The sequence below is a fragment of the Watersipora subatra genome, chromosome 5, assembly GCF_963576615.1.
Source record: "Watersipora subatra chromosome 5, tzWatSuba1.1, whole genome shotgun sequence".
In the NCBI taxonomy this organism is placed as follows: Eukaryota; Metazoa; Bryozoa; class Gymnolaemata; order Cheilostomatida; family Watersiporidae; genus Watersipora; species Watersipora subatra.
The window spans coordinates 29,958,114-29,969,917 of NC_088712.1; the positions used below are offsets into that span (position 1 = coordinate 29,958,114).

An 11,804-nucleotide genomic window follows, 5' to 3' on the forward strand; every position below is an offset into this window, starting at 1 on the left:
CTGTACATAACCACTGCATGACTCATCATGCATTTCTCATGATTGTACAATTGATGTGGAATGCGTGTCCATTCAGGAAGATTCCAAAAGTTATGTTTTGTTTATAAGCAGGCAGAGCTCTGCAGTAAGATTATATTTTATTTCAGAAGTTATTCAATCAGGTTACTTCATATTTTGTTTAGACACTATACAAAAATAAATTTAGTTGTATTCTAAGGGCTGATTGACCTTGTTTCCTTTATCGACCTGGTGAGAGATATCCTGGCCTTCCTGGGTATGATCAGCATTTAGCTCGGAGTTGTCTACCCCACAACCCTTGTCAGGTTTATCACAATGATAGCGTGTTCTGTTAGTTGCCTTCGACTAACCTTCAATTCACGCTAACATGAGTGATTACAATTGACAAGGACCCCTCATTTCCGATTTGATTCCTTTCTTTTCCTTTCCCTCTCCTTCTGTTTAACTTTCCCTTTCTCAACTAACATTTAGCCATGGACAAGATTCTGTCATTGGAGAAGATAAAAAACTACTCGGTTTCATCATATGTGATGATTTTACATGGTTCAAACTTGTTGATCATGTTGGCAACAAGCTTTCATCAAACATGTTTTTTGTGAGGCAATGCAAATATTTCACACACAGAAAGACAGCACTACTGTTTTATTTTCAATTTATGTATTGTCATCTGATAAATGGAGTTGATATATATTTCCCATCTCACCATACCAACAATGAAAAGTATATTTCTCCTACAGAAATCTATACTAAGACATGTGCGCTACCAATTATGTATTCTAGCTTACCACACTTCCACCAATCACATCACACATTTTTTGAACATATTGCCTTATCCCAAACTCGTTCATTTCTGCATGTGTGTTGCAGGTTTTAAAATCTTGCATAAACTATGCCCAGAATAAATGTTTCTATCTTTCCGCACAGATGACAAACATCGTTTTCTATTCCGTGACACCAGCATACTACATTTACCATCATATGTTTCAGCTTGTAAACTTTCTGTTACTACAATCTTCAATTCCTATCTTGACTCCTCAACAATACTGTTAGATTACCAACTTTTAAAATACGTTTGTTCAACTCAATTGATAATTCTTGATTTCTGTTTTTCATTTTTTTCTTTGGGCATGTATCTTTTTCTTGAACTCAGCATGCACCTTTACCAATTCTTCTCTCTCTACCTACATCCTCTCACTACCCTGAACTCTCAGCTTGTATCCCGTAACCCTACTAACCTTAGCAATATCTCAGTCATTGGCCAACACACTATTAGTTCACGCAGTTTGTCATGCAATACTAATTATTAAAATAATCTCTTTAAAATTTGTTTGATTTGCTGATAAAGGAGTAATAAAGAGTCTCTTGCTGTGTTCCTGATTTAGCGCAAGAGCAAAGTGCATGAATAGAACTATGGGTTAAAAAAAGGTTTCCCTTTGAACTTCACTTTAGTCAATACTATTTTAATTCATTTCATTTTAGGCATCTCAATATTATGATTTTTGTTTCACATACATAAGCAAAGAAGGTAAACTCTATTGGTTAACTCTATTGGCTGCACAAACAAACTGTATAAATATTCCTTATATCTATTGCTTTGTTTATGATTTTTTAACTCTGCTCAGTATACAACTATTTTTTTCAACCACATTTTGAGCATTCAATTTGAACCATTAAGGTCGTGGCTCATAGCATGATCCTTCATTGAATAGACTTTTCACACAGCTGAAACCCTGATTGATATCTACGGACTTCTTAAAGAGCTGAGGCTAAGCACTTAATTATCTTACACCCAACTTTTGTGTTGGAACCTAATCTGTAAAGTGTTTAAAGAACGTTTTAATGCTACTCCGTTTACTTTGCAGCATTCATAAGTTGACATAGACATAGACATGACATCAACCTTTACTTTACATTCAGTCTCCTTTGTCAGTCTGTGATACTATTACATATTTCATGGTGAGTTACCGTCTTTCCGAAGCTGTTGTGCTTTCTATCAGAGGAGTTCGTATCTTATATGAATAATAAATACAAGTTCATAGAAGCAAATTCAAAAACTGGCATTGTCTGTATTGCTACAACATCAGGTCACCGATGCAGTGAATTAATAAATATAACAGACACTGTTCCCATTTTCACGTCAGATAATCGCTGTCGCAACATGTACAAATATGATAAGGAGAGAGAGAAAAGCGAAACGTAAGCGTCTTGTATAAGAAAGCAATAGAAATAAACTCTAGTCCACTAACTGTCCACATCACCTATATTTTATAGGAACGCCGGGTTGTTCTATTAGAATCCAGGAGTTGTCCTCTCAGCAACAATGAGGACTTAACTATAGTTGAGCATGGATTATACATTGTTGAGATCAGCCATAGCGCTGTTCAGAGAGTCCTGCATATTCTTGAACTTCTCCTCTGACTCGGCCACATCCTTCTCAAGCTTTTCGTTATCCATGCGAAGTTTGTTAGCCTCTCTTTCATGGTCAGCGGCAGCAGTCTCGGCAGCTTCCAGTTTATCTGTTAGCGCTTTGATTTGTGCCTGAACAGATCATGAAGATATAAGTATGAAATGCTTAATAACAGTCTTTGATTATCCACACTCCTGTGCCATGCTCGTAATTTAATTGTTATATTATGATAGCCTCAAGGTCTAACTGTTTGAAGGGGCTCAGTCTATGCCCAACTGTTCCACCATTACAATTAGCTTCATGACTACATAAACTACTGACAGCATACACATCAGAAGTAAACTAGAATTATATATTACTAGTACTCTATGCATACCTCTATGCATGATCTTTTAATGAATACCAGTCTGGTATGCATTAAGAGATCATCAGGTGTAATAACTGTATGTGCATTTCGTCACTAATCCTTAGGAGAGGTAGTGGTGCAGTTGATAGGGTGATTATTTACTGCACTACAGCTTGTGAGTTTGAATCCTTTGTGATGTTATCCTTTTTTTAACCATCAACCGAGGCATCGGACAGAACCGATTATCATTATAGTTAAGCTCTAAGTATATCCTAATAAACTGGTTAAAGCAGCAGAAACTATAAACAGTTTTTCGCTATCATCAGCATCTCCAACTAGGTTTAACCTTTAATTCTTATTGCAATTACAAAAAAATGAGTTTACTTATTAGTTCACCCGCTGCTGTTAGTTGTGTTGCAAGTAACTTCGCGAGTTTTTCCATGATCTTAAGCTATAGACTATATATTCATGACTCCCTGCTACCATGAGAAGTGCAAACTGTTATTAAGGAAAACAACAGAACAAATAATTAATATAAGAAGCTACAAAGAAGAATTGATTGGGCTCTCAATGAGAAGCGCTGATAAAAACACAGAATTTTAATGTAATATTTGTAAATTGTAATTTTAATAATAATTTTTTTACCAATAAAAAAACTCAAATTTGGTGACTTTACTAAAGCAATCAGCCTTCCTTTGGTTCTATTTGTTTTACTGTTAGTTATTATTATGACTTCTATTCTGTACCAACTAGAATTCATACTCACGAGGTAGTCTTCCTCTGCCTTCTCCAACATGGAGACCTTGTGAGTCAGTCCATTCACACTCTCCTCAAAATCCTTTTCCTTCTGCTTGTGTTCCTCAATGTTGTTGTTGGCTGTGCTCAGGTTCTCTTGCAGTGTGTAGTTTTCTGCCTCTAAGTTTTGGATCTGTTAAATAATTATACATGAATATTTATATCCAAGTCTGTCAGTTAAATATACATGTCTATTCGCATATAATCTACAGTCTGTCTGTCTGTCACTTATATATGCATGTATATCTACAGACACGCATGTTAAGTGATAGTGTCTGACAGAACTAGCCGACTTGTACTATCTAGTACAACTACTGTGCTATACATAGTACAACTACTATACAATGCGAATAACCACTATTGAACATTATCTAGTACAGTTAGTGTGGCCTATTGGTCTAGAAGGCCTGACCTATAAGCCGTATGTTGGCGTTCAATTCCCAAAAAAGGTCACTGGTGGTGGCAGGGATGACATTCCACCCTAAATTGCTCTCTGCAACTGAGCATGCCTCCAGTTGTTTAGGTTCCGTTGTCACTCGACTCATAAGTGTCCAGCCAAGAACACAGAGCCATTGTTTGTACAACAATGGCTTTTAAAAACTTGCCCAGCCTCTGCTTACAGTATGCCTGCAGTAAACTAAGCAGACATCATACTTGACCTTCAAGGGATTGGTCATACATATTTACATATGGTCAACAAACTTATATGAATGATGGATTTTCTGAAATCCTCTTTCATTTAAACAGGTTGTTGGAGGTTGATGAATGAAAAATGTAAACGCTTCCCAATGAATTAATATATTTGTAGAAGTCTCTATACTATCAGCCGATCATGAAGGAAGAGAAGTTAGTTTTTCTTAGTTACTAGTACGCTGTCAGTCTTGTGTGCCGCGAGAGATCATCCTGCATAATAAATATGCGCATAATTATTCTGAAATGTGCTGAAAGGACTGAGTTGTGCAGTGTTTAGTATGTCAGTCTACCAAGCCGAATATCCAAGTTAAATTCACACACGCAGCATTTTTTCCTAAGGCTCTAAGCATGGCTTTAGACAAACAGACAGACATAGCTCTTATTATAGTAAAGATTGTCTAAAGGACGAAGGGTTTATTTGACATTGTATGTATTAGCAGGAACAGTATCATTGCCTTGTTATGTGCATAGTTCAACTTTTTTAACTTTGGATCATAAAGTGACACTCTGAGTGACACTCTGAGTGACACTCGGACTGACACTCTGAGTGACACTCTGACTGACACTCTGAGTGACACTCTGAGTAACACTCTGAGTGACACTCTGACTGACACTCTGATGACACTCTGTCAAATAAACTAAAGACAAAAAAGTTTAAAAAGAAAGATACAAAAATGAGACCAAGTTGAAAGTAGGTCACTGACAGCAGACCTCTTAACCCTTGAGTTACCTTGACAGTTCGTAGTGAAATTATATGGTCATATGAGTCACATTAGTTTTTATATAAGTTATAGGAGTTGTATAATATCAATATTATTATCATCATTAATATATTGTGTTATTTACTGAACCTACGATCATTCATTTTATACAATATCTACGGATGTTTAGTACTGCTATCAAGTAGATGACACATTTGTCTCGTGTATTGTTTGCATTAGAGCATCTGTGACCTACAGCGCCTGACCTGCAAACAGCAGGGTAGGGATTTAATTCCCAGAAAAGTGCACTGAATGACAATCTGAATCCAACCTGAAAAATGTTACATTGAGGTCTCCAGCCAAGATCACAGAGGCATTGCATTGTGCAATGATGTACTCATAAACTTGCAGTAAGCTAAGCCTCTTAAGCCTTGAGTTACCTTTGCAATTTATAGAGAAGTTGTCTGGGTATATTAGTCATATAAGTTATATGAGGTGTTCCCTGAACGAACAACTTTAAAGCACTTTGGTAACAACGCAAGGTTATGCAATGAATTGCGTAGACTCAGCTGGGTTGACTGGGTTGGGCATAAAATAACCAAATCAGTTCATCAATTCACACCCAATATCTAACAGAGAGAAGGACACAGTTTTGGGCAAGCAACTTAATACACTATTTAAAGTACGGTTTGAGGGTGTGGGTATAGCGAGGGCGTTCTGCGGTTCATATACAAGACAGGGTTTCATAGCAACACCATGTTTTGCCCAGCATCTCGAGCTCTGAGCCACCACAAGTTATTCAAAAGGGAGACAATAGTTGCTATCTACAAACGGGTGATTCATCAAATCCTTGATACATACCAAAAGTATCCATTTATCTGTTAAAAAATGTGTGATGTGCTAACTGCGCTATCACGCTTATGCAAATAAGGAGTTGTCATATTACGCAATAAATAAGAGAGAACAACTGATGCAGACATTAGTTATGACATTGGAATGTTGCCTCAATACAAAAATGGATTCCAATGAAATGAAAGGACTGCCTAACAAGGTAATTGGCTGTTGCCATAGAATGCAATCAGATATTATCACCTCTCAGTTCTTGGTAATCACTTCCATGTTTCATGTAATTAGCGAAGCTACTCATTAACATACCCGTAATACGGAGGGGGGATATGTATATACTCTTAATACGAAGGGAACATTTAAGAAACCAGTAGGTAATAGCTCTGCTATCAACTGTCTATCCAACTACTACAGAGCACCAGCTGTTACTGACTGTCTATCAGAGCATCTCATATTAGCTCATTTTACTTCTAATGTTTAACATTGAGAAAGGGGAGGGTGTTTTTACCTTGTTCTCAGGCTATCAATTGAATTAACAGTAAAATGTTCACTAAAAGGATACGCTCTGCAAAACACTTGTAGTTTTGCTGCTGAGGTTAAACCAAACTCGCTAAGCAGTGCCATAATTTAGCTTTTCTCAACTGATAGTTTTCTTTTAGTAACAATAGTAGTAATAACAATAATAGTAATAACAATAATAGTACCAATAAAAAGAGCATTAACTCATTTAAGAGACTGCTTTTAATTTACTGGTTACTAGACAAATTTCATACATACTTTTTACACACCTAGCATATACTTTTAAACACTTAGTATATACTTATATGTTGTACATATAAGTATATACAATATAATAGTAGGCTATACCTTAGTGCTACTCAAAAAGAGCTTCTTCTTCCAATACCCATAATTTTACTTTACCATTCTTTATTTTTTGTCTTATGGTCTAATTTGATTTGAACGGCTTGTAATAATATGTTTAGTATACTCTTTTTATACACATTATATATATTTTGTATATTTTGAAATAATTGGCTATTTGTTCAGATGTTTTGCTGGTTTTCAGTCAACTGCTAAAACATCCTTTCGCATCCACTACACTCTATACAATACTGTCTACTGTATAGCGAGTGACCTGGTCATGTTTAGTGTAATTATATTACCTTTCTGTGAAGGTCATCTCTGTCATTCTCAGCCTGTGAAAGGGAGTCCTGGCAGTCTTTGAGTTGCTGTGCCAACTGATCAGCTCTATCATTCGCTTCATCCTTCTCATTTCTCAGCCTGAATATATACTTAAAGTATCACTAGATTACCAACCCTCCTTTTTATAGCTCAAACATCAAGGTTTAGTCTTGTTGGCCGTTAGCTAATTTGAAAGAGGCATAAGATTATTTTGATATAAATGTATTGATAAAGGTAACATCATAAAGTTGTCTTTTCTTGGTAACTTTATGAATCTTCAACTCAAGCCGGAGGGATCATCAATATAAATTGCAAAAACAGTTTTAAAAAGTTGTTTTCACCAGTATAGCCAATAGTAGCCAAGTCATGATAATTACGCATGTATGTATAACTTTCTTTCTAGTATGTTTAAATATTTGTATATTTAGTATGAAGTATTTCGCCAATAAATAACATATATATATATAAATCTATCATCAAAAGAATTGGTTTATTCGAAGTTAACTGTGTAAAACTGCTATCATTAGAGACATCAAATGCAAAAACCAAATGAGATATCAATTGTCACGAATATTTGAATTGTTTTAGAAATCTAAAAACAATGTTTTAGTAGCATACCTGACCATCTTGTTTTTAACAGAGTCCATATCAATGTTAGCTCCCTCCATTTTGATTTCTAACTCGTATCTACTTTACGGACTGCGAGATTGATAGCTGGAGCCTTTCCTCAGACAAGCACAAAACAGCAACTGAAGGATCTCTCACCCAAGGGCTCTCCTAAGAGTGGGTTAAAGGTCACCAGGGGTATTAGAACATGCTGCCTGGCATTTAGCTCCCCTATCATTGGTTTACCGTATAAGGACATACCCGTTAGTCCATTAATATATTCACGTACACGTACTGTATGTACACATACCGTACGTACTAACAAAGAGAAGGCTCAAGTTGTTATTACTTCTAAGCAACTTTCCCCTTCATTTATTGCCTTGTTAGCGGAGAGTGGCCAGTGATTACTAGGGTTTCCTTTATTCAAAGAAGAGACAAGGAGAAAGCTGAGTTAATATTAACAACAGGAGTTAGTTGATCGCAGTGGCTTAAGTGATAGGCTATGAAGGAGTAATGGATTGCCAGATCAGATCTTCCTCATTTTCTAAACATGTTTCTAGGAGTAGCACAGTATAAGGCAGGGATAAGTGTAAGGCAGTAATTCCGTATTGGTCTTCATCACAGAACCCTCTACGCCTGATAAGGGCAATCTCACATGCCTTGTTTAGAATTAAACAAAAAATGGTTTCAAAACATAATGTAATATAGAATATGTGAAAAAAATATGTTATCAGAAGGTAATTCTAACAAAAGTTTAATGTTTTTACACAGCAGCAACATATAGAAAACGTATCACTTCATGTTCTTGGACTTTTTTCCTGCTTCTTCTCTGCTATAATTTGATCAAAAGGTGGTTCCTTGTGGGCAGGTGAAATACACAGATCATACTTACCATCGTTACCATATTTATTTTTGATGTATAGAAGATATGAAAATCTGGATTCAAATAGACAAGTTGATGCATTGACAAATACTTTCTTCGTCTTCGCGACTGATTCTTCTACCCCTGTGAACAACAGCTCGCACACCTTAGGGGAGAGAGCACACCTTAGAGGGAGAGCACACCTTAGGGGGAGAGCACGCCTTAGGAGGGAGAGCATGCCTTAGGGGGGAGAACACTTCTTAGAGGGAGAGCACACCTTAGGGGGGAGAGCACAATTTAGGGGGGAGAGCATACCTTAGGGGGAGAGCACACCTTAGGGGGGAGAGCACACTTTAGGGGGGAGAGCACACCTTAGGGGGGAGAGCACACCTTAGGGGGGAGAGCACACCTTGGGGGGGGGGGGAGAGCACCCTAATCACGAAACCTTAGAATAAGGTTATGTAATGGTCAAGATTTTTAGCAGAGGTTAAGATAGAGTTAAAATAACACAAAAATGTTAACACAAAGTCATAGCAAACGTCTCATATATAACACTTGTACTGGGTGTCTTTTGGTGTAATAAGTCAGAAGTCAGTTTACGTTAGTGTTAGAAATATAGCCATGAGATTGTCTGTGATCCAGCTGTCGGGAGTAAGTAAGTGCTAAGTTCTGTCTTAATAGAGAAAGTAAGTTTCTAAGCCTCGACTTGTAACAATCTCTCTAAAGTCTGGCTTTTTAGCGCAATCTGCTAGATCTACAATTTTGATAACGATATTCAGGTTCAACTTCTTAAAATGATCTTCAATCGTAATCCACTATGACAACGATGTGTGTGACACATATTTTGCAGTTGAAAGTTTATTAGCTCTAATTTAGTTATTGATTCTTAGTTGGTAGTTTCACTCAGTTCACAACATCAAACTAGGTTTCAGTAATAAAAAAAGTGAAATCGTTCCCTATAAACATTAATTTTGCAAAAATTGACAACTTTACTGATATACGATTAAAGTATCACTGCTGTGTTGGCAGCCTTTTATATAATAATCTGTTTAAAATCTACCACTATATAGATAGATATGATCTTTATGATCAAGGCTGTTTGAAGCAGACTACAGAATGACACAAATCATAAACAATAAAAAAGTAGAGTTATTAACGCCTCTGTATTATAATAACTCTGTTCTATAATGTGATAAGGTGTTGGTGTCTGGTATAAAGTGTAGTGAATTACATTAACAAATGTATTACAACTATTTAGTACTTCAATATAAACAAGGCACACATGCACATTAGCATAAGTATTTACTATTATTGGAATTTCCTATAGAGGTGTTCAACATGAATGGCTTCATCACTAGTCTTTGGTACTTTCTCTATAATACATGTAATTTATCATAATTATTATAATGTTATTTGTACTCTATTGATAGATTTTTGGTATGGTTATTTAAAATAAACACTTCATTGAGGTATGTAACTTTTCTCAAAGGACAAACTTATATTTAATATTACCAACTTAAACAAATCTGTTGCCAAAACCTATATATAAATTGCTCTCATTATAAGAATGAGTTCGAATCGTGCATGGTGCAATCTTTTTCCCCAGCCATTATTTTGGACAGAGGGACAGACACGGCTCTTATTGTAAAGACTTCGCCCAGGTTGTTTATGTTAAAAAAATGTCACACTACCAGTACAAATAGCAGCTATATCTATGCTTCCATATTTTATCTTCATGAGAAGCCTCTATAATTAAACCTTAGAAGGTAGTCCATTGTTTTTAGGCTACAAATCAACAAATGGAATGGCTGCTTCAGTCTTGTGAACAAAACAATGATTCTAAGAATCAAAAGTCTATCTGTCTTCTATTGCTTCAGATATGACAGCAATTTATATCTGGGAAAAGCCAAACCAAAAATATCCTGCAAATACGTACAAGGTAATAAGATGTTCGGCAGGACCTATCGACCAGTTGGTGCACCTTTGGACAATGGCTGGTTATCTGAACCATGCTATTGGATCGTTTTTATTGCCTGTAATGTTATCAGACAACAATTGGAAAACTAGCAGATTATTGGATAACGGTGGGTTAGATGAAAATTCAGGAGTAGGGCAAAGGCTAGTTGACCAGAGATTGTTGATTCTGAATATGCATTTGGCAGAGAAACTGCTGACTGATGCAAATGTGAGTAGGCACCGACAGGTCTAATGAGGAACGGAATGGCACCTATCACTACACGGCTGTGAGTAGGAGACAAGAGATTTTATGGCTCCTGAATAGATGGAATGGGAGGGATTAATAGCCGACACATGAAAAAGGGAGTAAGGTTAATTATAGGCAGGCGAGATGCGGTCTAATTGCTACACCATTACAGACTGGCTCCCATATCACTGCTTATGGCAACTAGTGGTAGTACAGCTTGGAGATGCTATGTTTGATCTATGCTACTACTTTAAACATCTCTAGGTCTATGCTACTAAAAGACATCTCTAGATCTATGCTACTAAAACATCTCTAGGTCTATGCTACTAATACACACCTTTAGGTTTAGGCCTACACTACTAATACCCAAATTTCTAGGTCTAAGCCACTAATATACACATCTCTAGGTTTATACTACTAATACACACATCTCTAGGTCTGTGCTAATAGTACACCCACCTTTTGCTCTATGCTACTAATACACTGTCTTTCGGTCCATGCTGCTAATAAATACATCTCCAGGTCTATGCTACTAACACATACATCTCTAGTTCTATGTGGCTAATACACACAGGACTACACTATTAATAAACGTAAGTATTTCTAGGTCTGTGCTACCAATACTCATGTACAATATATTTGAAGCAAGTTGATCAGTTGTCTATAAACAACTATAAATGCTACCGACTTGTCACGTTGATTACAAAATTTGTTTTACTTTTTCACAAACAGTAAGGTTAATTAGTAAACTGGATAAGGAAAAAGAAGAGTAGGTATTGATTAGGTATTGAGTAGGCATAGGCCTATTGACCGTTCAATACACAGGAGTTTATCATCAAAATAACGAATGCTGTTTCTCGGCAAACATTATTATTATTCAGCTGAAACCGTTTTCAGATTGCCGGAATTACAACTATACATACATTTATCTGTTCAATTACCAGCCTCGCGAAGGTATTGAATGATCCATCACTTCATTGGATATTATAAAACCTTGCTTTCTAGAACCAAGAGAAAACAACTCCTTAAATAAGTTAGCTGAGTCTTTACTCGAAGGCTTCCCGATTAGCGGCGAGAGCTGTTGTTTGCAAGAGAGCAAGAATGAACCATGAATACAAAGAAAACACATTTGTCGTCGCAACACA

General features: G+C 36.4%; 1 protein-coding gene across 1 annotated transcript; it reads right to left on the bottom strand.

The window, feature by feature from the left end:
• Positions 1 to 2,064: 2,064 nt before the first annotated feature.
• LOC137396521 (tropomyosin-like) lies at positions 2,065 to 7,758 on the bottom strand. The gene is made up of 4 exons (XM_068082824.1): positions 7,607 to 7,758; positions 6,970 to 7,087; positions 3,538 to 3,699; positions 2,065 to 2,556 (listed from the first exon to the last, which is right to left on the bottom strand). The coding sequence occupies exons 1-4, from the start codon at positions 7,654 to 7,656 to the stop codon at positions 2,368 to 2,370; spliced, it is 519 nt and encodes a 172-aa protein (XP_067938925.1). The 5' UTR covers positions 7,657 to 7,758; the 3' UTR covers positions 2,065 to 2,367.
• Positions 7,759 to 11,804: the final 4,046 nt, after the last annotated feature.